The sequence below is a fragment of the Macrobrachium nipponense genome, chromosome 20 (assembly GCF_015104395.2).
Source record: "Macrobrachium nipponense isolate FS-2020 chromosome 20, ASM1510439v2, whole genome shotgun sequence".
Lineage (NCBI taxonomy): Eukaryota > Metazoa > Arthropoda > Malacostraca > Decapoda > Palaemonidae > Macrobrachium > Macrobrachium nipponense.
The window spans coordinates 45,272,698-45,299,976 of record NC_061089.1 but is presented as its reverse complement, the minus strand read 5'-3'; the positions used below and the strand labels follow the sequence as shown (position 1 = coordinate 45,299,976).

General features: G+C 36.4%; 1 protein-coding gene across 6 annotated transcripts in view; it reads right to left on the bottom strand.

Moving 5' to 3' along the window:
• Positions 1-27,279, bottom strand: part of LOC135225363 (cyclin-dependent kinase 17-like) — a 279,842-nt gene that overhangs the window by 2,860 nt on the left and 249,703 nt on the right. For all 6 annotated transcript variants that reach the window (XM_064264718.1, XM_064264725.1, XM_064264731.1 and 3 more), the window contains 8 exons: positions 7,605-7,732; positions 6,215-6,388; positions 4,751-4,901; positions 4,223-4,344; positions 3,926-4,036; positions 2,994-3,127; positions 2,018-2,267; positions 49-139 (listed from right to left, as the gene is read on the bottom strand). In XM_064264718.1, the coding sequence (XP_064120788.1) occupies positions 49-139; positions 2,018-2,267; positions 2,994-3,127; positions 3,926-4,036; positions 4,223-4,344; positions 4,751-4,901; positions 6,215-6,388; positions 7,605-7,732 (1,161 nt within the window). The remainder of the gene's footprint in view (positions 1-48; positions 140-2,017; positions 2,268-2,993; positions 3,128-3,925; positions 4,037-4,222; positions 4,345-4,750; positions 4,902-6,214; positions 6,389-7,604; positions 7,733-27,279) is intronic.

The following is a 27,279-nucleotide window of genomic DNA, read 5'->3' as shown; positions in this document are numbered from 1 at the left end:
TGCAGGTTTAAGTTTGCTTTAATTTGAATAAATAAATAGCATACTTACGGTCTTTCAAGGTATGTACAGTGTGGCCCAATGACTCAAAAAATGGGTGTTTCAGTGCAGCAGCAGCTGAGATCCTTTTCTTAGCCTCATACTGGTGAAAGAGATGGAATATTTAAAAAAAATCTCAGGTAAATCTTTACTATATTCTGTCTAGTATTTTGTAAAAATGTGCACCCTTCAATTTTATTCATATTTTTGCTTTTGCATGCTTCTACTGCACTAAATAGACTTTACTTAATTAATCTGTAGGGTTTATAGCACCGTTGTCTGGTTATCAGTGGCTTAGCCTAAGTGTCAGATCGCCTCATAAAATACAAACATAATAAATATGCATCTTTTCTTTGGCTCATTTAAAAAGTTATCCTTTACTTCGATGTATCCAATAATACTGTTAGTTTTATATCACTATTGTGTTATAAATACAAACCAACTGATCATGTTTTGCTTTGGAGAAATCAGCTGATGGAGTTAAGTTTATCTCGCCACATTAAATCATTTCAGTGTGACACTGCTGATCTATAAAACTAAAGTTAATAACCTTTTGATATTCAATAATAAGCCCACACCAAAGGAGTAGGATTTCCCTAGCACGGCCACTATGCAACAGTACTAGTTTCATGAAATAGTTCCCAGGTGCTCAAAATTGTGAACTGTAGATGAAGTTCACAATTTTTTATGAATAAAATGTTTCTAGGGAGCTAACTTAAAGAGGAGACACTTGTTATGGTGGATAGGCAGGTCTTGGAAATTTTGGAAAATTTTTGTTATCTTAACGATACCTGGTTTACAATAAAGGTATTAGTGCTGAAAGAGCAAGACAAAAACGAAAATTGGTGGTTGCTCAGCTTTTTAAAATGAGTGAAATTCTCTGAAAAATGTTTAAGGTCTACTCTTTTTGACTGAACCTAAAATGAAAATATGCAATAATCCCTTCAAATTGTAAAATGCCAAGATCCATGGATGAAGTGCAACAAGACTGTATTACAGTAACTTGAGGAAGGTGCAAGCACAGGCTGAAAAAAAAGTACTTGTAATAATAATAGCATCAACATCATCAAATCTTTGTTGGAGGCAACTAGCAATTTGTCGAATCAGGTGTAACATGATTGATTACAACATAATTTAAAAACAAGCAAAATCATCTGAAATTATTAACTTAGCTTAATACCACTCAAAAGTCTTAAAAATGTTGTGACAACAGATTCCTTGAAACTCCTAAGAGGACTGGATATATATACATAAAAATGAATGAGAGCTCTCGTACAGTTCTAGTAGAACAGCAATAAGTCAAAAGGTAAGTAGGGTGTGAGCAGCTGCCAAATGAGGGAACAGGCTGTCATAACATGAATACAAGATGAAGGGTGTGCGCTTACTTTAAAGCAAAAAACCAAAACAGCGTAATACTCAGAAAAATACTGGAACAGAATACTAATCATCAAAATGAATACTGTATTATGAAATGCGCGTCACACGGGCTGGAACAAGTGGTTAACAAACACTGTACTTGTAACTTTGCCATTTCCTAATCATTTATGCAGAACACTTTTGTATATTTTTAATAATAATACCTTAAAAAGTTTATAACAAAACTGCTTTGTTAATTTCTGTTATGTAATACCTCATGACCTTTATTACCATAAAAGGAAGCAATATACAATCTCTCCTGGAACAAATGCTATAAGAATTGGGAATATCAAATGCTATATAAGAATTCCACAACTGAAGAAGTAGAAAAAATTAAATAATACAAAACAAACACAGACTACTTATTTTATCATGTTTAATAACACCCATGAGTCTAGGTTCAAATGGCTCACTTGAAGTGAGATAAGGTGTTGAACAGGCAAGTAGAAGTGACCAAAAGGAATAGCTATTTTGAGGTAATCTCTTCAACACGATTGGTTTAGGTCCTAACATGTAGTAAAAAATATAACTTCAGAAGAAAACCTGAATGAGGACATAACCTTACCAAAAGGAACTTTGTTAAAAGTCCAAGTGCAGAATCTTGAGCAAGTCGAGGAGCTTTTGCAAGTAATGGTTCTCCATTGTAAGTTGGAAATGAATACTGTAAGAAGTCTTCATTAGTGCTTATTCCAGGCCAAGTGTTCTCTGTAGGAGTACCTAACGTGCGAAATATTAAATGAAGTTCATCTTCTACTGTGGCACCAGGAAATAGTGGCCTTCCACTGATCATCTCATACATTATGCATCCAACACCCCTGTAAAGATTTGCATATTTTGAAACAAAGACATGTACAATTTTTAAGACAACCTATAAATAGTGGCATTTATAAATGAGGTATATTCAACTACTTTGTCAACACAATTATTCCCTGACAGTGTATATGCTTAAAACTTCCTTTCTTTTCTAAAAAGTACATTAATAATGAATAGTCTTAACTTTTATAGGGCTGGTGAAAAAGTGGGTGGGCAAATATTTATAATTGTACATACTGTTTTGCACTCTACATTGTGAGATAAAAGTCACAATGGGATATTCATCAAATGAATGAGTGATTAAAATAAGATATTACGTCTTCAATGTTGTTTTCTCAAACGAGGAAATGTCACCGTCCAACAGTGGTCTTTTAAAAATTTTGTCAACATTCTATGGTATTCCTGGGCATGGCCCAAGTGGAGAAATCAATAACCTTTAATGTCTGTTTCATTACCAAAACCAGTGTTTTAAGCATTAAAAGTAATATACAACTCAAAAAATGATAAACAAATCACTTTAACAAGCTAAATGACTTCTGATAAGATTCAAATATCACATTTCTTATCACCTGTCCACAATGTTGATTAAAAAAGGAAAAAATATATATATTTCTGCAAGCCCAATTTACTGCAATTTTCAAGTTATGGTACTGGGCAAAGTAAGCCAAAGTTACTGGTACACGACATGAATATTTTTACACTTTTGCATTACCATATAATAAACTTACCACATATCAATTTGGGTTGAATACTCAGTTGAACCTAAGAGAACATCAGGAGGCCGGTACCACAACGTTACTACTTCGTTACTATAAGTCTTTGTTGGGACAGATTTTGCCCGTGCTAGACCAAAATCTGCTAACTGAAAAGGACATAAAAAGGTTTAAAGTGCCTGAATACAAAAATTTATGCTTACACATAAAGGCAAAAAGTCTATGAAACCTGGAAAATCAGTAACAACACTGAACAGTCTAACAATTGTATTTTGATTCAAACAGCATGCTGTGTATGCAATTTTGTACTAAGAACTGTTGCTGAGCTGCATTTATTACATGACTAAAAAATCTAGTAAAAAAAAGTGAAAATAAAACATGTCTGCAAAACTACTGGGCTCTGCATTTCCTTCATTCTGTACACAGGATTTATGTTTTTACAACTTTTTGCCAAACTTATCAGACAGTAAATTTCATATGAAACATACCATTACAAAATAATTTCATGAATCTTTTGCATACATTTACGAAACCATACTATATACAATTTGACACATCAGGCTATTCAATAAATTCACAATGTATATCTAATGATTTTATGAACCCTCAACCACACTGGTTCCCTGAGAATGATCCAATATGTAAATCTAACAGTCTCCTTATTGAATCTCTACAAATGCTGTGTAAAATACCAAGATATCATGACTTGATAAGTGTAAAACATTAATTTGCAAATCTTTGCATCTTACAATGCCATTAGCAATATGTTAAGCATAACTTTCCACAAAATTATTTTAGTCAGGCTTTTATAAATGTAACATGCAAGAATATAAATATAATGAAACTGTTGAACTACTATCTAAGGTGAGACAAAACACTGGCCTGCTAAACTTCCAATAGCTGCAATGATCCTAAAATTTCTTGCCATTAAACAACACATTCAGTACCTTTAATTCGCCTCGATCATTTATGAGGAGATTCTGGGGTTTTAAATCACGATGTAGAACTCTGCGTTGGTGGCAATACGCCAATCCTCGTAGTAACTGAAACAGGAAGATCTGAAAAAAAAGGGGCATTAGATACATAAAAAATGGCTTTAATTTCAAAATATGCTACAGAAATTATTTTGAAATAGTTAACTTTTATTATATTACAACAATTATAATTTACAAAGGCTTTTGCCAACATTTCATAGATCCTAACATTAATCTTGTAGTACTTGTAAAATATACTGGTATACAAACCTTAACATTATTCAGTGATAATTGTGCTCCGCATTCATCCATGTACTGTTTGAGATCACGGTCTAAATACTCAAAGACAAGGGTTAAACTCTTATCCGTATGAACTATATCGTGTAACGTTACTGAAAAGGAAATTATGAAACTTTGTATAAAAATGGCACCAAAATGAACATTATAGCAACCAAATTATTTGTGAACAATATAATTTATGAAACAGTAAAGCCAATATACAGGATATACCACAGCAAATAAATTACTTATTGAAACTGAGTGTATGAAACAGGAGGCAAGGAATGAAAAAATTAGATATTTCCAGTTCCTGACCCTGTTCACTGTTTTATTAATAATTAATAATGATACAACCAACACTTTCAAAAAAGGATTACTTTCACAAAATAAAACCTAATCATCAGTCTCCATGAAGATACTCTTGACTAATAAGCTATACATTTATTTAACTCAAACGACTATACATATACAGAAAGAATATACAGAAAGAAACTGTACATAAACTAAGTAAAAGCTTACCAATATTAGCATGCTTGAGTTCCTTAAGAAGAGACACCTCCCTGATTGCTGTACATGGTGCACCCTCTTCATGCTCTAACCTTATTTCTTTGAGAGCAACTAAATTATCCGTTAGCCGTGATCGTCCTTTGTACACAGTTGCATATGTGCCCTGTGGAGTTGATTGAATAAGAGATTGTATTATTTGGGCATGCCTGCGTCTTTAGCTCATGAATACTACAAATGAACAAAATTAAAATTAAATCCCACATTAGAACAACCATCTTTTCCCTGTACATTATGCCAAAGTAATTTGTGTGCACTGCTAGATTAAAAACATTTTAGTTTGGAAATAAAACTCGGAACAGAGAAATTGAGCTTCAATGTACCTGCTACCTACTGTAAAGCATTTAGCACAAAATTCTGGGAACCAGTAAAATGCCTATCCCAAATTCTAATTCAATCCAGGCCAATACGTATAACTTTTTACCTTTAAATATTTCATGAATATCTCCACCTCTAAGGATATAAAGTAACGTAATTAACAATTTAATTCAACTCTCAGTTGTTCTTGAAAACTTTTTATGCCTTCATTTATGGATTAAATAGCTTACTTAATTACAAAAATGTACACTGTAACTGTTAAGAAAGCTTGGTTACGGACTTTTAAAAGTTACTTGTCACGAACAAAAAATCTTGTGCCTAAAGCTCTATGTGGTACAGTAATCCATATACTATTTTTCATGACTATGACAAGTAACTTTCCTAATGAGGATATGCCTGCACAACTACAACACAGCATTCTAGGAGCATTTCTACCACCAATCCGGATAATCAAGGTGGAGTCGTCAACTCTTCAAGGTAAAGTTTATATACAATGAGTAAAGGTTTTTCACAAAAAGGGTACACATCAAAATTTCAAACATTTTTCTGTAACAATATGAGGGATTGTCTCACCAAAGTCAAAAGTAAAATTAACATGAACAGATTTCATCATTTTTCAATGAGGTGCTGGAAGGAGAGGACAAAAAGGAGCAACTTAAAAACCTTTCTTCAAATTTGTAAGAAGTCTAGATAGGTACAATAGAATTAGGGTGCAATCCTCAAATATCAGGGGCATGGCAGGGGGACAAGTTAGAGTTATGGAAGATGACCTTGTAGTATAAATACCCACACAGAATAGAGTAACATCACAAACCATTCTGTTGTGTAAAAAATAAACTCTCACAAAAAGAAACTGGGGAGATATTTACGAGGAGTTGGAGTAACAGGCTTGTGGCACCACCTGTATCTAACAATAATATTTATAAGTATTAATTTCCCTACTTTCATAGGAAATACTAAAGTAAACTTAGTTTTTATTATATGTGTATACAGTACTGAAATATTCTACAGAGTACAGGCAATGAACAACAATATACATAGTATTAAAAAAAATATTGCTGGACTAGATAAAAAGAGCTGAGAATGCAAGGTTATATTTACCTCTCCTAACTTATCTAGTTTAGTGTAGGTTTCCATGCGACCAAAACCAATTTCTGATAAGGATTGTCTTCGTGAGGATCTGCTGAGTGGACCCTCCGGACTAATGGATTGCTTCTGTAGGAATGCATCTGGCACTCGTAAATCAGCTGGTAGTGATAAACGTTTGTTGATATCCTAAAAAAAAAAATATATATATATACTGTATATATAGATATATAAAGACAGATGATCATACAAAAACTATGATAATGGTATTCAATTTCATCAGGCAACCATACGAAATTCAAATGCTGCAACTTAAAATAAAAATTAAGTTAGGTATTCAGGTATTCTGCCAATAAATAATGAAAAACAAATACGTAAGGCATTTTCCACACCCATACAAACACCATGTTTGTAAAAGCTCTAAAATAATATATTCCAGTACTACAGCATGAAACTGCTATAAAAGGTTGACCAATTAGTTGAAATTGTCAACACTGCTAATGGCTATGTAGTTTTGGGCTCAACGTCACCAATACATACAAGATTATATAATTGTCATTTTTAGCATTCACATTTCCAGTTAATGATTACATAATAGAAATTCCCAATCATACATGGTGTATTTCAATACTTTTATATTTTGGTTTTAATAGATTCGCAGTAAACTCTTGAGAGAAAGTAAATGGCTCGACTCAGTAGTATGTCAAACAAAACAAAAAAACAAAAAAATATTAAGACTTACATATACACATACAAATGTGAGTATGTACTATTAGGGTTTGGTGTCATTTAACAACAAATACAGAGGAAAGCGAGCTGAATCAGTGCATGGCTTTGTCTTGGGTTTGGAAGAGCATTAAATACTAGAAGAGATAGGGTCAGCCAAGTTCCCATTGATAATTATTTGATACAATTGATATCTGAGGCCCACCTTCATCTTTCTTCTACATGGCAGCTTAACGAAAGATAAAAGAATGACCCAGATTTTTATATCTAAAATAATAGGGGAAATTATAAAAACTGGTCATTCTTTGCAGAAAACACGTAATCAGCATTAAACTGCAGAACTTGCACCTTTCTGTAAGGCATAAATTCTATCTGTTTACTGATTTATTAATTTATTTTCTTTTTTAATGAGTGATGTCTTCTTCCTGTATTTCCAATTACTTTCTGTTACTTCTTTTAAATGAACACCATATTCTTTGTTATCTTGAATTTCACGTCAGTGGCTCACGTGGTAGACTTGTTCCATATGAATAGGGTTGATATTCTGAATAATATAATAAATAATAATAATAATAATACATCAAAGCTGCACTGTCTGTACTTCAGGCTACACTCTGTTGGGAAAAATTCCCATTTCAAAACTGCATTAGCAGAATAAGACACTTTTTGTTTTGTTTACCTCTTGCGTGATACGTCTATTTTTCTGCCTGAGTTTAACATTAACTGGTGAAGTGACTTCATCACTGGCCCCTGACGCTTCCTCGCTTTCCCCATCACTGCCTATTCGGGGTACCTCGTGTACAACACCTGCAAAAGAAAAGAAAAGTATGTATGAAACATTTGTTAGCTTCGCTTCCATTTAGGCAGTTCATATTTGTTTTTTGCTTCTATTTCAAAGAACTGTAATTAAGACTAAGATCATGCATTTTGTTCTTCACTACCGTTTCAAAAAACTGTAACTAAGATACGACATTTCACATTTGTACTTCGCTCCATGTCAGAAAACGGTAATTACGACGACTAGGAAAATTGCATCTCACATTAGTTCTCATAATAACACCATTCGAGTAAACATAACACAGGAACTAAAGAAATAGTAGTTTAGTTTGCACATGTAAGTGAATTCACATATTAAATTACTATAGAAATACAATACAAAACAGTGGTAACAGCCATAAAGTTACAATACCAGCGATGTGTAGCGGCCGGCATTTTTTTTACGAAATCCGTTGAAAATTGCGGGCAAGTGTGATGCAAAGGGAAGCTTTATGAACGGAAAACCTAGGTCAATTTTTAATATCGATCAAGAGCATGTATGTATGTAGTACATATGCACATAAAAAAACTCCCCACAATTTGTTTGCAAGCACAGCTTATCATGCCTAACAACACTCGCTTGACCCTCCCCGATGCTACGCAAAGTTTGAAACCTTTGATGTGGCTGTCACACGTAAGATGAATTCCGGCTCAGCTGTGGACGCTCGGGGAGGGAAAAGTTAGCTAAATCGGGGATGGTTACAGGTTATACATAACACTTTTGTTATAATTTTCGCCCGAGGGTATATGCTGTTATTCGAAACGTACCTGCAGCAGCAGCCAAGATCCTCGTCAGGTAGGAGAAGTGCACGCGGATGTAACAAGCGAATACGAACAACGTCCACACAAACCACATTAGTTCGCTCTATTCATTAATTCTATTCAAAAAAGCACACTCGACTCCTCCTCTCAGCTCCTCCAACAGAACATGGCACTCCAAGTTTCTTCTTCCTTCTTCTCCTTCTCCTATCCCTCCTCGTTGTCAAGGACGACTAACTAGCGCACAACGGAGATGAAACTCCTACCACCCTCACATCATCCTCTACTCAAAAGTCAATCATCTCTCTCTCTCTCTCTCTCTCTCTCTCTCTCTCTCTCTCTCTCTCTCTCTCTCTGCGTTTTCTTTCTTTTTCTCATTTCGTTTCCTTTTTAACTTATCGTTATAATTAATATATTGCTATATTTTCCCGCATTTTAAAACTTGAGCACTGGTGACAGCAATAAACAAATAACTTTTCTGTGAAAACAATTCTCAAGTTTACTGTTTATAAATAATGATATTTTAGTAATAAAATGACCGTCGAGAGAGAGAGAGAGAGAGAGAGAGAGAGAGAGAGAGAGAGAGAGAGAGAGAGCCAGCCCAGTGCCCACTTTAGCAAGACGCCAAAGCCCCAATCTCTCTCTCTTGAGTCTTTAATGGTCTATGTCAGTTAATATGTTTACTTATTTGTTTACAGGTACTTATGCGCGTAATCCAGAAAAAGCAAAGAACCGTTGTTTTTGCGTATATTTTGTTCTAGTTTACACATGTAATTTTTTTATATATATTGTTGAAATATGAATCACAACCTACGACTCAAATTTCCAACGGCCCTAATGACATTTAAACCGATGCAACGGTTGGCACGATCTCTCTCTCTCTCTCTCTCTCTCTCTCTCTCTCTCTCTCTCTCTCTGGGATGTGGGGCATAAACCCTTTATGAATTTTTCAGTGCGTGCGTCACACTGGCAGAAGCACGCAAGCGCGCGCCCTCACACACGCAACCGTGGCCCTTTAACCTTTCACTTATAAACGAAATCCAAAATTGACACACACATCACATCCAGCACATCAATGATGTGTCCTCTCATCATTTTTGGAGACATGATCCCCTTTTGGGATCCAACACACCAACAGAAACGGAGATAGTTTCTTTTAAAGTCTCTCTCTCTCTCTCTCTCTCTCTCTCTCTCTCTCTCTCTCTCTCTCTCTCTCTCTCTCCCTCCTAATATGGGAAATTTCATCGTTAGGCCTCCTGATTGCCTGTACAAAATCAACCATGTGCACAGAAAGGCGTTCACTTGACATGTGGGAGCAAGTGTACATCTAATTTTGCACAAACACCCAATATATATATATATATATATTATATAAAATCATCACACGCGTCAGTATGCAAACCATGCACTTACATTGTATATAAAACCAGGTAAGTTAAATGATCTTAATTGATGATTTTAAAGAAAGCGCATAAGAGTTATTTCGCTTTTAAGTCTAAAGAGCCACAGAGCTAACTAAACAAATGAGAGTAACCGACTGCATAAAGATCATCACTATCGGCCCCATTTCTTTCCGCGTCTGTGTTGAATCAGTCTCCAGGATGCAACGGAAAACCGAGAGCCATTTAAAAGAACACCATTTAAAATTGGGAATAGTTCAGAAAATAGGGACGTGAAAATAAACCCTCTATTCTGAGACCGAAGAAGAATTGATTTCAATGTATTCTTCCTTGAAACCCAACGGTCTAAATCAAGAAAGCGAAGCGGTGGTATTTCAGAAGGGAAATTCTGTCCCCCTTCGTAACCTGTATCCTCATATCAATGTATCATTCGAAATTTTCTAAGTTTGTAACTCTTGGGGTACCCAACTGGTACTAATCACTAATACTTCATAGTGACCTTCAAAAGGAAGACAACATACGTATATCTATGATATAAGACAGGTATCGGCAATCTAAGAGTGTGAAGAGATGGTAAAGTTGTATATTAGAACAAAAGGCCCTCATCAGTCATATCACTAACGTAACAAGCCAATAAGTATCGAAATTTCGTCCTCACTAAAAAAAAAAATAATAATCTTCATTTAAAATTCTATTATTTTGGCAAATAAAAAAATCCGAAAGGTTGAGAGTAAAAAATTCAAGGTATGCTCAATCGACCTGGATATATATATTATATAATATCTATATATATATATAGATAATATATTAATGCTTCTGTGATTTACCGTGCCTCTAGGAAACGCGTTTTGGTTTCTACTTCCTCTGACCCCATCCCCCGAAAACATGTAGATTTTTCCCTTCAAATTACATCACCACTGCTTCAATTTGCATTATGCTACACAGGGCCAAATTTCACTAATGAATATATTTTAAATCTAAGAAAAAAATTTGACCTCCGCAAGGGACGATCTACTAACGAACTTCTTCTATTTTCTCTGGGATTTCATAGAAGCTTTTCTTGTCGCTCTTGAGAGCCCTCAAGACGTTTGAGAAGAGCAGCACACAAGGACTAGACTGCTAAATTACGATTATGTGTTAACAGTTTTATCTCTGTTCTCTGTAAGCTTATTTCCAAATTTTACCTGTTGCTCTGGACGGTATACATTTACACACACTCATTCAAATGATGTTCTTCAGATCTGTTCTGACACTAACACTTCCTCTCTTCAGTGACAATCTGCTCCAGTACAAAACTTTTACTCTTACCTTCTTCGGTGATTCAACCTTCCTTACTTTGGTTCATTCAGCCCCTTGGCCCCTGTTATTTGTATTCAAGTCTTTTAAATACTTTTAAAATACTTTTCCCATTTATTGACTCCGGTTTTTGGAGTGTACTCTATTACTTAAATAAAGATCCCTTACCGTAGTCAGTTCTACTTTTTCCTTTTTTGTAGGTGCTCTCGTCCTGTTCGGTAAAAACGAGATTCAACCTCTCGCGTTGATTAACAAACATGTCTCGAAGAGATTACTTATCTAAATTAGATAAAAAAAAAAATCCTATTAGGTCTCTAAGCTGGCCATCTCCGTTCAGAATACAGGTCTTACGTTTGGAGTACTGTCTGCTGTTTTCTATATCCCAATTCTGTCCACTGTAAGGGTCCTCGCTGTTCCCCCCCTTTTTTTCCTGAATGTAATGTTTTAACCAACGTTATAATGAACTGAGCAAGAGTTTCTCCTTTTATGCGTCCACGTAACGATCAGTAAGTACAATTTCCTTCACCGCACGGCGTCAGAATCCTCCCCCTTCGAGACTAGGACCTTTTGCGTCCTTTTTGGTTAAATTCTTTTTTTGTTTTTTAATAAGTGAGATCTCTTCTTTCTGTATTTCCCTTTACCTCCTCTACTTCTTTCTCATGAACACTATACTCTTTGGAAGCCTGAATTTCAGGTCAATGGCCTCTGTGGGCTTGTACCATATAAATAGAGTTCATCTTTTAAATAATATTATATTTATATTTATAATGATTATGAGGCGATTCCATGCTAATCACCCTACATCTGTTTTCTTCAATTTAGTACCGTGCAAAGGTGTTGTGAAGCCCGTCCAATTTAATCTCTGGGATAAATAAAACATCAAGTCCCTCTGGATGATGAACTAAAGTCATATGACTGAAATAGGAGGCCATAATTTCCCAGTCTGGGTGTCTCTGCAGGAGTCGACCTCAACTAGGCGAACCATCCTCGGAACGAACCACAAGCAACCTCTACCATGTTTCTGACCGAGAGGACACAAGTAGCAATCCTGGAAATTAAAGGCTATCTCTAAAACAAACAGTTCATTTATTTCTGTTTCGACGATCAACTTTACGCTAACATAAACTGGAAGGGAAAGCGGGAAATAAACAAAAATAAAGTCCATTCAGTGAGTGCTCTAGTGAGAAAGAGGGGTCTCCAACACTGAGCAAATACCATCGACGCATTTAAAACCTAAAACCCACAAACACTCGCACTCATGAAGGGACACAAACATTACACAGCTTTGCTTTCTGTAGTTGATAACATTAAAAAATAAACAGAAGTCATTTCTACGTAAATATAAACTTGTACACATTACGTGCAAGTAAATAGTCAACATGTTACGCATCCCGTTCCCTCCGTTGCCTAAATAAGTCTTCAGAAGAATTGACAAATTCGTCACTACAATTTCCAAGTAAACAAAAAATAACTGTAAGCAGCACATTATTAAAGGGTGATAACAGAGTAACGTGAGAAACCACAACAGGTTCATTCAACTGAAAAGTAAACAAGGGACTGATTCATTAATGATCAAGAAATGTCAGGAATCTCCCGGGAGAACCTTTTCCTAACTCCAGCGATGAGCTCAGGTTATTATAAATGAACTTCGGAGAAGCGAGGTCATACTATCCTGTACTACTACGGGATGAATGAACTGGTTCGCCTCCGAAGTGAATGGGCTCAGACTCGAAGCCTCACAAGTATAGCAGGTAAAAGGAAATTCCTTAATGGAAGAGCAAATCAGATTCTCAAGAGGCATATTTCATGCGTCCAGGAGAGGGATGACTATGCCATGACGTTGCCTGAAACTTATTAGGCATTCACACTATATTTCAAGAGGGTTTCATACAATTGATGTGGGTAACAGAAGACCTTACTGTGAGGATGCGGTCTGAGCTCTTACAAAGTTATACAAATAAAAAACTAGATAAACAGTGCACAAAGATATTCATGAATGGAGAAGGTAAGGAAGAAGAGAACAGCATCCTGCAACAATCCGAAACCGTCTATTCCAACATCTGCGGATAAAACGAATTCCCACAAATCTACTGACAAAGGGAAAAATGTTTGAACATACAAATCCTTTCTCAAATAAAGCCTGCCATGTCTCAGATCCTTGGGTATATGTCCACTTTTGACTTCTTTTTACCTTCAAATATGTATACACTCACACTCGGGGGGCAAAAAGGCTCTCGGGCTCCATTACAAAAGACCTACGAGACACAACCACCGGGTTCTGTTTCCCAACAATTGCAATGCAATATCTATTTTCAGCACGGAGATCAATAATGGTTGATGCACGGTTTCAAGTGCCACCACTTAAGGGGAAGGGGAGGAGTAAGCATAGGATGGGAAGGGTGGGGTGGGCGCCTTGGAGAGGGGGGGTCGGGGGTAGGGGTGGGTCACTGAGAGCGGGCTACCCAAAGAGCATTTTTCCATTAGTTAGTTCCGTTACACCTTTAAGGATAACTTTGGGTAGGGTGGGAGACGAGGTGGGGGAAGGAATTGGGGAAGGAATGGAGAGGAAATAAAAGGGGGCCTCTGAGCATCATGTGGTTCTAGGAGGTTGCCATAGCAACTGTATGACGTGAGAGAGAGAGAGAGAGAAAGGCACCCATTCCCAAGGATATCGGGAGCGACAAAGAACCGAACTTCCTGTTTTCTTCATTGCCTTTTTATCTATTTTCTGAAGAATCGAGAAAACTGAAGATTATTCAAAGCTCAACTGCTTTTATCAATCTTTCCATCCATCCATTCAAGCTCAATCAGATGGAAGAGTGTGGCGTACAGTCATTGAGGAATTCCTCGAATGTCGTAAATCATGCAAGCTATACACACACACACACACACACACACACACACACACACACACACACACACACACAACACACACACATATATATATATATATATATATATATATATATAATATATATATATATATAGTTATTCTAACTGAATTACAAGAAAAATGGAAATGACGCCACAAAGAACTATTCCCAGAAAACCACGTCTCCAAGTAAGCGAAAAGATGAACGCCCATTCGGTAATAGTTGTGATAGAATTGTTGTTATATTTCTCTTTGACTTTGTCTCTTTATATACTGCGCACTGGCGGTCTACTTATAAAAAAATTCATAGGGATTTATTTTTGTGACACACGTGCCGCTGTTTTATGAATAATTTTAATAATAACTACGAAAGAATAAATAACGCTATGAAGTCATCAGTCAAACCATGCAAACATAAATACGTTGCTTCCTAGAAGACAGGCCCTCTTAAGCCGATGCTGGAAGATCGAATCAGCCATATACCTAAAGCAATCTCCGGCTTCACGCGCGAAGCGCTAACATCATCATGATTCGGAGATAACGTCCCTTCGCCCGCCTCTAATTGCCAATTACCCCTCTGCACTCAGACATGCTCAAACATACTTGCACAAGCAACCTGCCAGCGAAAGCGAAAGAGAGAGAGAGAGAAAAAAAAAACGAATTTAAAAGAGGTCCCGATATCAATTTCGGAAGAGATTTAGCTGAAATGTTTAGATGGGGGAAGAGCGGAGGGAAAAGTTGGGTTTCATTTTGATTAAAAAGGCCGCGCCAAATGTACTATGTTCTAGATCAGTGGTTCTTAACCTGGGGTCCCTGTACCCCCAAAAAGGGTACGAAACCTTAAACCTGGGGGTACGAGACATGATAGCCAGTGCAATGGCACCGTATATTTACCATGAGAAAGCAAAATACTACTAATTGACACTTTTCATTTGATATAAAGTACCTTTGTTCAGTAATTAAAAAATATAATAATTTCTCAGCAAGGTTTGTATCACTAATCTTTTTCATATGTTTGTATGGTATTTATATTGGATGGGGGTACGAGAACATTTTCTGAGATATCAAGGGGTGCGGGCACTGAAAAAGGTTAAGAACCACTGTTCTAGATGCACCTAAGTTGGGCCAAAATGAATTGCGATCTCATTTCTTCTCAAAGGAAACATCAAAGTGCGTGATTCCTTTTAAAAGGGGAGACTCGGCAGGACTTTTATATTACCCCCTTTTTTTTATTCATTTTTTTCTTTATTTAGAAGGCAAGCAAAATATCTTATGCAAGAGTAAGATCTTGTTCCACTTCGAAAGGAAGATCAAAAGAACATAAATCAGGCTTCTAATAAAAAGGAAAGAGGAAACATAAGCAGGGTGTTGGGTGTTATTCCTGCTACAAATATGTACAACAGATATATTATATTATTATAATAATATCTATATATATATATATATATATCTATATATATATTGATAATTATGAGAGAGAGAGAGAGGACGAGAGAGAGAGAGAGAGAGAGAGAGAGAGAGAGAGATCGAAGAGTAGTAAGTGGAAAAAAATGTCATCACACAAAGTAACGAACCACTTTCAATACATCATGACCAAACGAGAAAAGGGATTAGTTTTATTTCCTTAAAGAAATACATTATAGTTGACAAAAAATACAGTTATACTGTAATAACCAGATCTTGTTCCCATTTAGAACTTTCATTATGCAGGACATGAAGGTCCAGAACCGTTTGCGAATAGGACGTTCTTGTCCCAATTAAGGTTGAGCATTTTCGTGTGAAACTGAAATTAACAGTTCTAGGAAAAGTACAACTTTGTACCAATAAGTAATGGAGTTAATATTAAAGAAAATAGTTCGCATCAACAGACAGCAGGTCTTGTTAAATATCTGTATGGGGTTTTCTTTAAACTAGAAAAAACAAGTTAACTGGTTAATTACAAGTGAGAACTCGATACATTCGCCAATGAAAATCTGAAATGAAAACAATTTTCTTTACCAAATTAGTGTTATGGTATAGGAAGAATTCTAGTTATTTTTATTGAAAAATTAAGTATTTTTAGGTTATTTTCAACTTGAAATTAAGCCGGTTCAAGGTTATTCTTGCTCTAGTAGTCTACAGAATTATCCATAATTTCTTAAGCCAGAACAAGAATTAGGTTCTTTTCCGTTGATACTCGAGCATTAAATGACCAGCCAAAAATAATATTACGACTAGTTTTTAATAGCAGTATAATGTTAAGGCTTTACGTAAATAAGGTTCTGGTTCAATTAAAGAAACCATAGGAGGTAAGACAGCGTGTAAATTGAAGATCCCTTAGCTTGTGACAAGGAGCTACAAAGGTTTGCGCTAAAACCGATTCATCTTTCAAGACCTGACTCAATTAAAGTAAGAACAGAAGAAAGGAAAGGGGGAAAACTGTCATCCACTTTCTTTGTCTGACACAAGTCCGGCGAGATCAAACTACAATTCCTTTCTGTTCCATAGAGAAGTGCCTGTATACTCGTTCTGTACGAAATTAAATCCTCAAACTTGTTTCCCTCTATATTGAACAAAATTGGAACCTCCCACTACAAGAGATCGTGAGTCCTATTTTTATTCTCTTTCGCAACTTTTTGGATCTGGACTACGTAACTGGGGTTTAAACGCGTATGAAGACAACTCACATACACATGGCGAGTGCATATATACGTATAAATTTAGAGCTTTATTAAATTTAATTTTTTCTTATTCTTTTGGGTTCCACGACTTTTTCCAAGTCAAGAGGAAAGCTTTATATATATATATATATATATATATATATTTATATATATATATATCTATATATATATATATATATATATATAATATTATATATGTATATTGTGTGTGTGTAAAAGGGCGGACAAGGATAAAAAAAATGAGGCATATAAGGACGACAAATAACAGAATGATTACAAACATCTGTGATGATGGATATTCTGAGACTCTCGGATACGAGTACATTACCATAAATCTTTGAGGAAAACTATGACTAAGTAAAACAAGAGCTGGAGTCGAAGGAAAATGATCAATAGCGACTGGCAATGACCTTCCTCACCCGTCCGATTTGAAGTCCTCCTTTGAAATGGGCGGTTGCGCCTCAAATAACAAAACTCGTATCCTGTGCAGATGTGGCGTCTCGCAATCTGTAGAACTCGATTATTTTTGTCGAGGAAGAATGACATCACATAATTAATGTGAACAAAGCCCATACCTTACAATCCCGTGGAGCAATTAATTTACGGCGAAGCATATCACGTTCATTTTTGCCCTCCCTCAAACAATACACCGCCCTGACTGGCAAACATTGCCTAAACTCTATCTAGCCCCTTAAAAAAAAAACCTTTCCCTAGCCCCTTAAAACTCCCTATCACACACCATCAAAATCACTCCCTATCTGCTTGACTGCGATGTGTTTTTCCCCTTGACAAACACGATTGTGTCATGTCCATACTTTTATATAGTATATAAAAGTATGGACTTTTATATACTATATAAAAGTATGGACGCGTCTTCTAAACTACCGTTCCTTGGCATACAATTCAGCTCAGAAGTTACTTATTTCTTCCTTGTTCCCAACACGTTTCTTCCATTTATGGAGGAATCTGTCATCACTTCCCAAAGGAGGGACGATACTCTTCTCGAAGAGAGAAATGTTACTGTTCAAAGGGACCTACGACACATACTTGAACTACTTAGATTGCAAAATCATTAAGGTTAATTCATTCCCTCCCGTCGGTGTCCTTCAACTAGCAAGGGACTGCAATCAAATTCACAGTAAGATCCAGAAAGCTCCAACTGGGGAGGATACTATATATGAATCTTCGCTCTGACAGATAGAAAAACGATAATATGCGCGAGAGACTGAACAAACTTCAGGAATAACAAATGATAAAGTGCCCGATAACAAGAGACAAAGTGCCGAATAATAAAAGATGAAGTGCCGAATAACAAAAGACAAAGTGCTAGCGACGCGAAGCAACTTCGGTGATTTGTGACGCGCATTTCTGTCACAAACAAAAGCAATCGCAGTCACGGTCGGCGCTCGAAACTTCCTCCATTAGCCGGACGGACTCCGCATCATAACATTTACCGGTAAAGCACTAAAGGAGCCATGGTAATTGAGCTTCGCCAGAATAATTGTGAAACGCAGTGGAGGGAAGAGAAAGGGAGTGGGGGGGGGGGGGTGGGGGGGGGGGGGGGGGGGGGGGGGGGGGGGGGGGGGGGGGGGGGGGGTGTGGGGGGGGGCTCACTTTCCAACTCCCATTTTTCCATAATTTTGTATGACTGGAAAGCTCCGCAGAGACAGACGCTGGATTGTACGTTCCAGGCTGCTCTTGGTATAAATATCGTGGCGAATGTGGGATGGAAAATCGTATTACCCTAAACATGGGAGGGGAGGAGAGGGGAGGGAAAGGGAAGGAGAAAGGAGAGGGGAAGGGAATGACTCAGCAAGGGAGGAGATATGGTGAAGGAGTGAGTTCGGGGGACGGGATGGGAAGTGGGAGCTCTTATAAGTAACGCTACCTCACATTCGATGCTGGAATCAAGCATTATGAATGAATGAGAAGAGAGAGAGAGAGAGAGAGAGAGAGAGAGAGAGAGAATCAGATATACAGGGTAATATGGAAGTAGACGAGACGTTTTCACACAGGATGCTAGAATTACAGAACGAAAATTTAGATGAAGACTATAAACTATTAGATCGATAAACAGGGAGAGAGAGAGAGAGAGAGAGAGAGAGAGAGAGAGAGAAACATGGCAGATCTGTACTTCAGGAGCCTTTCGATATCCTTCTATAAACAACTAGTAACTTGAGGCTCCAAAGAACATTAAGTCAATATTCAGTTGGCTGGCAGGAGAGAGAGAGAGAGAGAGAGAGAGAGAGAGAGAGAGAGAGAGAGAGAGAGAGAGAGAGAGAGAGAGAGAGAGAGTAAATTGACGAGAAAACCCAATCTTCCGTCTTCAAAGTTTTGTGATAGATTGCCCTCAAGAATTGCCAGCGCTGTAACTGACAATTTCGAAAGACTTGTCTTATATTCTAAAACTATTTTCTACTCTGTCGTGGGACGAAGGGAACTAGAGAGAGAGAGAGAGAGAGAGAGAGAGAGAGAGAGAGAGAGAAGAGAGAGAGGGGGGGGGGGTTATGATGATGAGGACAATTTATAGGCCTAACTTTCCCATTTATTCGGGGGAAGACTTACGTTTCGTTGCCATCATTTTCAAAAGTTTACGTCGTAAAAAAATAATAATAAAAAGGGAGTTTCCAATTCCTCTATTACAATGCCAGCAGCTCGTTCAAGGTCCCATAAATCAAGAGATGGCCTTGGTTCATCCCACCACAAAGGTAGGTATTAGTTACAAGACAGGAAACACCTACGCCTAAATACATACGTAAATGCTGGAAAATAACCCGTCGCAGTAGAGAGAGACAGAGAGAGAGAGAGAGAGTGGTGTGTTGACACAGAATGAGAATGGTGTCAGTATGCATATCATATTATATATACTATCTATATAATATATATATATATTCTATATCTATATATCATAAATATATATATATATATATATAGATATATATATATATATATATATATATAGTAATATAGATATATATACACATAATCACCAAAGGCTAAAATAAAAGGTACACGTTACAACAGTCCACAAATAACGAGGCACTTCGGCATTTCTGTTTATAATCCAATCGATTTAGAAATACTGATGCATAATTATACATCGAGACAGTCTGTCTCTCTCTCAAATGGTTACAGGTATATCAAATACTGACGTCATCTGCATCGCGCGTCGTTTTGCGCTGGGGCTGTAACTAGAGAATTTATGTCTCTCTCTCTCTCTCTCTCTCTCTCTCGTGAAGCTATGTAGTACCTATAAACACACGAATAAAATCATACATATACGTCGCTACTTCGTTGATCCACAAAATAGAGAGAGAGAGAGAGAGAGGAGAGAGAGAGAGAGAGAGAGAGAGAGAGAGAGAGAGAAAATAAATTCTCTAGTTACAGCCCCAGCGCAAAATGACGCGCGATGCAGATGACGTCAGTATTTGATAAACCTGAAACCATTTGTCTCCGATTGGGGTCGCCCACATTAATACATGATGAATAATGTTGCAAAAAATATACAAAAGTCTTAACCTGGTATTAATATTAAGAAAATATACATTTGCAACGGCATTGCACTAAGCCTGATTACTACATGTGTCATGTCTGCGACTAAAAAAATAATGTATAATATATATATATATATATATATATATATATATATATATATATATATATATATATGAGATACAACCATGTGCTCCGTCGTTAAAATCATTCTGAATGCTAATTATCCCAGTGAGAGGGGAAAATGGGACCCAGTTATCAGATATCTGAATTTCTCTACCAGAGACAAGTAAGAAAAATTGTAAGAAATAATGGCGTGCAAAAGGTATGTCATAGCAAATAAAAGCACTGACCAAGTTGCTAAACTATAAAATGATTTCTTAAACTATGGAATTAAGGAGTTTTAAGTCAAGTCATTTCTCTAGAGGCATGATTATTACTTGGAAAATTAATGCAACATTAGCAAGATCAACAGACAGCCATTGCTCTACCGGAGAAAGGCTACCGTTCACACACACACACACACATACAAATCCTTATGAAATTTACGTACAATAACACTTTTCCGATCGGTTAGATTATATTACAGTCAGTTCGTTGGCAACTTGAAACAAATGGTCGCCTCCATGGGTTAACCAACCGTTGTGACATGTGGATTAAATCTGCCTGGGTTACTCATAAAAATAGGACACTCGGTTTCATAGAGCTAGACAGACCCCCCCTAAAAATAAATAAATATATAAAGGTACAAACACACAACAACAACAAGCGTAGCTTAACCGCTTCCGGCCCGAAATGGGAACCGTAGCTACGTAATAAACGTCACTCGGCACTTCGGTGGCACCCAGTGACAGCTTAGCAGTAGAAGCGAAACTGTAATGCTACAGAAGTCGACCTGGAGATATCGTTTCAAAATATAGGAAGCGTTGAGTACAATGCAATGCGAGATAGTTTGATACATTTGCCGTCTTTTCTTTTATGTTTCTACGTCCTTTACAATTACCGGTTAACCTTCCGGCGGAATCTACAATCACATATTAATTACTATTATTATTATTATTATTATTATTATTATTATTATATTATTATTATTATTATTATCATTATTATGATTATTATTATTCATATTATTATTATTCATATTATTATTATTATTATTATTATTATTATTATTATTATTATTACTGTTATCATTCTGCGGACGAAGAACCCTATACATATGGAACAAGCCTACCACTGGGGCTACTGACTTGAAAGTCAAACTTCCAAAGAATATTATGGTGTTCATTGGAAAGAAACAACAGAAGGTAATGGGAAATACAGAGAAGAGACCAATTACTAAAAAATGAAGAAAATAACTGAACAAATTAATAAATAAATAGAAGAAAATAAAAGTAAAATATTACAAGTAGAATTGTTTTAGGATAGTAATGCACTGTTGCATCTTCGCTTGAACTGTTGAGGCTCCAACTGCATAACTTTTAGAAAAGCAGTTGATGAAATTGGGAACGGGTGCATTTTCCCCCACCGGCCAAATTCATTCCCGTGACCTCACCCTGACGAAGATGATGGCCTTCGGGCTTCCCTCAAGAACCCTGCTTGCCAGGTGAGCAAACAAAGGACACCGAAGGGGGGAAGATAATCAGGAGAGAATGCAGGCAGCGGGAAAGAATCTTCCTCTCACGCAGAGGAGCGAGTCAATGTCGGGCTGACACGCACACAGATGGACTGAAGCTGCTGCTGCTGCTTCGAGTCTCTAATCTGCTGCCTTTGAAAAAACCGCCGGAAAAGACGACGCCTCGCTACCATAAAGACTGCTGCTGTGCATTCCCGCGTCTCCCCATCTCGGCTTTTCTATGTCCCCCTTTCTTCCCTCCTGCTTTCCCTTTCCCCCTTTCATGTCCTTTTAATTAATTTTTACGTTAAAACGAAAGTTACCGGGGAGAGAGATACCTGTGCTATGGTTGCACCCGCTTTCCTGGGTGATAGGAGGGAGTTTTACCCATTTTCTTTGTGTGCTTGTGTGTGTGTGTGTGTGGTTAGTGTGGTGTGTGAGAGAGAGAAGAAGGAGAGAGAGAGAGAGGAGAGAGAGAGAGAGAGAGAGAGATGAAACTCTGAGGTGACAATGTTCCCTCACAAGTTCATTATAACATTAAAAAAAGACACAACACAGCAATTAAAACCCTTTAATGTACACACACATACATACATGACACACACGCACACACACACTTGTATATATATATATATATTTATATATATATATATATATATATATATATATATATTATATATATACACACACACACAGAAACACAGAACCGCCGACTTGATCAGCTTGGCTCCGCAACTCCCCATCGTGGCTGAGCAATATGTAGAATTAAAATATAACATAAAAAAGTTCCTTATCCACATTTTAAGCCTTTAAAACCTAAAAACCACTTGTTGCTTCTGGCGATTTTCACCTTCATTAAATTTTTTTTTGAATAATCTTATGATAACCTTCAGCGTATTGCGACAAAAATTGCAAATGTAATAAAAGAAAAGACAAGACATAATAAACAAGGCAACTCCATACAAAAATAACGAACAAATAAAATTGAAGACATGTATATACATCCTTTCATAAAGTGACTAGTTACCGGCAACTCTTTATATGAAATGTTGCGTACATTTCCAGTTGACTGTTATCCTTCACACAAAGTCTTCTCAACGTCAGCTTTTCTCAAGTGCCTTTCATCCTTTATCCTTTTCTCCCTTTATCCTTGTATCCTTTCCTCTCTCTATCCCTGGACCCTTTTCTCCATTTATCCTTATATCCTTTTCTCTCTTTATCATTGTATCCTTTTCTCCCTTAATCCTTGTATCCCTTTCCCCCTTTATCCCTGTATCCTTTCTCCCTGTTTCCATGCATCCTTTTCTCCCTTTATCATTTCTTCCCTTTAATGTTGTACCCATTTCTCCATTTATCCTTGTATTCTTTTCTCAACCCTCAAGAACAGGGTATAAAGGCAGTCCTTTCCTTCCTGGAAACTAAACAGAACACCTCTCATCTACAGGTAAGGAGAGAGAGAGAGAGAGAGAGAGAGAGAGAGAGAGAGAGAGAGAGAGAGAGAGAGAGGACCTTACCTTACAGACCTTACAGTTCGTTCGGGTTGCCCCAGGGTCCCTCAGTGTGAGGCACCTCTAATGTCTACCAGAGAGTTGCTAGTACATCTTCCGGTATATTTTGCATCTTCCAATCTTGGATGGTCTGGGATGCAGTTTAGATATTTGTCGAGCTTATTCTTAAACACATCTACGCTCATCCTGATATATTCCTCAGATGAGCTGGCAACGCATTGATAGACGCTGCATTATCGATGCTGGTGTGTAGTGGATTAATGTCCTGTGTGCTTTCCTTATTTTTCCTGGTATTGTTTGGGCACTATTAATCTACCTCTGCTTGCTCTTTCTGATATTTTTAGTTCCATAATATTTTCTGTTTTATTCCTTCTATCTGTTTCCGTGCCTGAATTATCATGTAGCGTTCTCTTCTCCTTTCTAGACTATATAATTTTAATGATTGTAGTCTTTCCCAGTAGTCAAGGTCCTTAACTTCTTCTATTCTAGCTGTAAAGGACCTCTGTACACTCTCTATTTGTGCAATATCCTTTTGATATGTGGGGGGTACCTATATCATATTGCAATATTTCAAGTGGACTACGAACATATGTTTTATAAAGCATAATCATGTGTTCAGCTTTTCTTGTTTTGAAGTGCCGTAACAACATTCCCATTTTTGCTTTACATTTTGCCAAAAGAATTGCTATTTGATCATTGCATAACATGTTCCTATTCATCATCACACCAAGGTCTTTAACTGCTTCCTTATTTGTGATTGTCTCATTATTAGGTCCCCTATATGCATATAGCTTTCCTTCTCTGTCTCCATAATTTATTGATTCAAATTTATCAGAGTTAAATACCATCCTATTTTCCTCTGCCCAATCATATACTTTGTTAAGGTCTCTTTGTAGAGCGTTCTATCTTCATCACAAGTAATTTCTCTACTTATTCTTGTGTCATCAGCGAAACTACTCACTACCGAATCCTTAACATTACTGTCTATGTCTTCAATCATTAATACAAACAGTATTGCAGCTAACACCGTACCTTGTGGCACACCGGATATTACTTGGTTTCATCCGATTTCTCATCGTTTGCAATAACTATCTGTTTTCTGTTGTGTAAAAATTCTTTTAACCATCTTCCTATTTTATCTACGATATTGTGTTTTCTAATTTTCTTTGCTAATATATTATGGTCTACTTTGTCAAAAGCTTTTGCAAAGTCTAGATATACCACATCTGTTTCATTTTCCGCTTTTTCAATATTTTTGAATATGTTCTCAACGGTGGACTAACAGTTGGGTTTGTGTACTTTTTCCGGGTACGAAACCGTGTTGTCCTATATTAAACAAATTATTTTTTATAAATGTTTTCAATAATATTTTTCTTCATTACCCTTTCATACACTTTCATAATATGTGATGTTAGGACTCACAGGCCTATAATTACTTGCCTCAAGTCTTGATCCACTTTTGAAAGTAGGGGTGATATATGCTAATTTGTGCTCATCATAAATCTTGCCTGTATCTACACTTTGTCTTAATAATATTGCAAGTGGGCTTTGCGATAGAATGAACTACTTTCTTTAACAAAATAGCAGGGATTCCATCAGGCCCTGCAGTAGCTCCATTTTTAATTTCATTAATTGCCTGCACAATATCAGCTTCATTAATTTCTATGTCAGCTAAATATTCACTATTTTCGTCCCTTACTTCTATATCATTATCTTCCATTTATCCTTATTCTAGGGGTGAATTCTCTCTTAATATCGTTCTGCCAGTATGTTGCAAATTTCCTTTTTTCATTCGTTAATCTCCCTTCAATTCTCAGAGGGCCTATTTCTATTCTTCTTTTATTCCAATCTTTCTTCGCCATATGAGTATAATAGTTTGGAGTTTGCTTGATATTTAATAGGGTTTTTTTCTTCCAATTCCCGTTTTTCATTTTCTTTTGATTGTATAATCTTTTGTTCCATGCATTTTTTTCTTTTGCAAGACCTTTTTTCCACTTTCTGATTTTCTGGAACAAGATCCTTCTGTCTCTTGGTATGCATGAATGATGTTTACTTTTCTTCTTAGGTATATATTTATCCACTATTTTCTCTAATATTTTATATAATATCTCCGTATTTACTCTTATGTCATCGCTTACGAAAATGTTATCCCAATCTTTGTTTAATTCTTCATTTGTTATTTCTTGACCATTTTATGTTTTTACTTGTAGAAGTTTGTATTTTCCATATCCTTCCCACTTTTTCATTTCTTGCTTATCTCTGTTTTCACTTGCTTTGGAATGAACTGTTAATTCTATGACATTATGGTCTGAATAACTCGCATTATAAACTATTATTTCTTTAACTAATTCACCTCGTTCACAAATACTAGGTCTAAAGTATTTTCCTTTCTTGTTGGCAGGTGATTTATTTGTTGAATGTTTGTATTCTAGTAGCATATCTAATAGCTTTTCGAATTGCCTCTTATCTTCTGCACTACTATTACTCTCTTTTTTTATATGTATAAGTACATCCACAACTCCTATTCGTTCTTTCCATTCTACGAAAGGAAAGTTGAAGTCACCAGATAGGAGAATAGTCCAGTCCTTGTGATTTCTACATATATCATTTTTCAATTTTTCAATTATTAAGTCAAACTCTTTAGTATTAGGAGGTCTATATATTACTATGTTCATTAATTTTTCAGATTCAATTCTACCGCTATTAGTTCACATTCTGAGTTACTCGTAACTAAACCCTGCGCATTCATCACTATGATGGTTTGCGTGTTTTCTCCTTCATTTAATATTGGTAGTAATAAGGATTTTCCCATGTCTCTTTTCCTGTTCTGGTATGTTGTTCTTTTTTTCATTTCCCAGAAATTCTGACATTAAAATCTCACTTTTCCATAATATTTGATCTTCCTTCATCATAATTATTCATTTTGTGTCTGAATCTGCAAAATTTTCTCCGTTTCTGCAATATCCTCTTTGCATAATAAATACAGTTATTATCCCTTGAGTAGAATTTTGGAGCTGATGCATTGAATTTTTTTGCCGACATCTCTGCATATCTCATTGGTGGTTTGCTTTTCTCTTTACCTGATATTCTTGATTTCTCTCTTTATTTGTTTCTTTCTTATTTTGGATTTTATTACTTGGTTGGTTATTTATTTGATTATGATTCATGGCTACAGGGTGCATATATTTGCATTTTTTGTCGAAACTTACATCCTTTTCCTTCTTTTAGGTTTTTGCCTATTTTTGGATGCAGATCTCTGCAATCATCCCCATATCCATCTAGGTATGCACATTTACCATATATTTCATAGTTGTGACATACCTTAGGATGTTTGTAGTAACATCTTTCTCCAAATCTGCAATTCCCTCTTTTCAAAAGGTTCCAGATTTTGTCTTTCTTGTCTATTTTTTCCTCTTTCCCGTCATTGTGTAGATCTGGTAGAGCCTCTTCGGGATTTGCTTTTCTGTTGCCATATCGTAATTTATTTCTTCGTGAGGTATGCTGCTTTATTGCCTCATATGTAGTATCAATGAGTATCTCTGCATCCATAACTTTTATCTTGTTCTTTGTTTTCCTTTTTTTTATTTTTTTCTGTCATTTCATTTTTGTTTACTTCTCTTCCGTTTTCCTCTTCTTCTTCTCTTCCTCTTCTTCTTCATCCTCAACTATTTGTACATTCAATCTTGATTTATAACATTGTCTATCCATGATAGACATGTTGAACAAAAAATTCTTGTATCTTTTCCTCATATCTTGTATTACCTCAGCACACTGTGGATGGGTCGGAATGTTGCATGCAGCACAATTTTTCTGATTAGGTTTTTGTGGATTGACTATGCTATACAAACCTTACACAGTTTGCATGCTTTTGGCATTCTTTTTCCTAATGCGTCAATTAGGATATTCACAAGATTCACCTTATTCATTTTCTTTGTC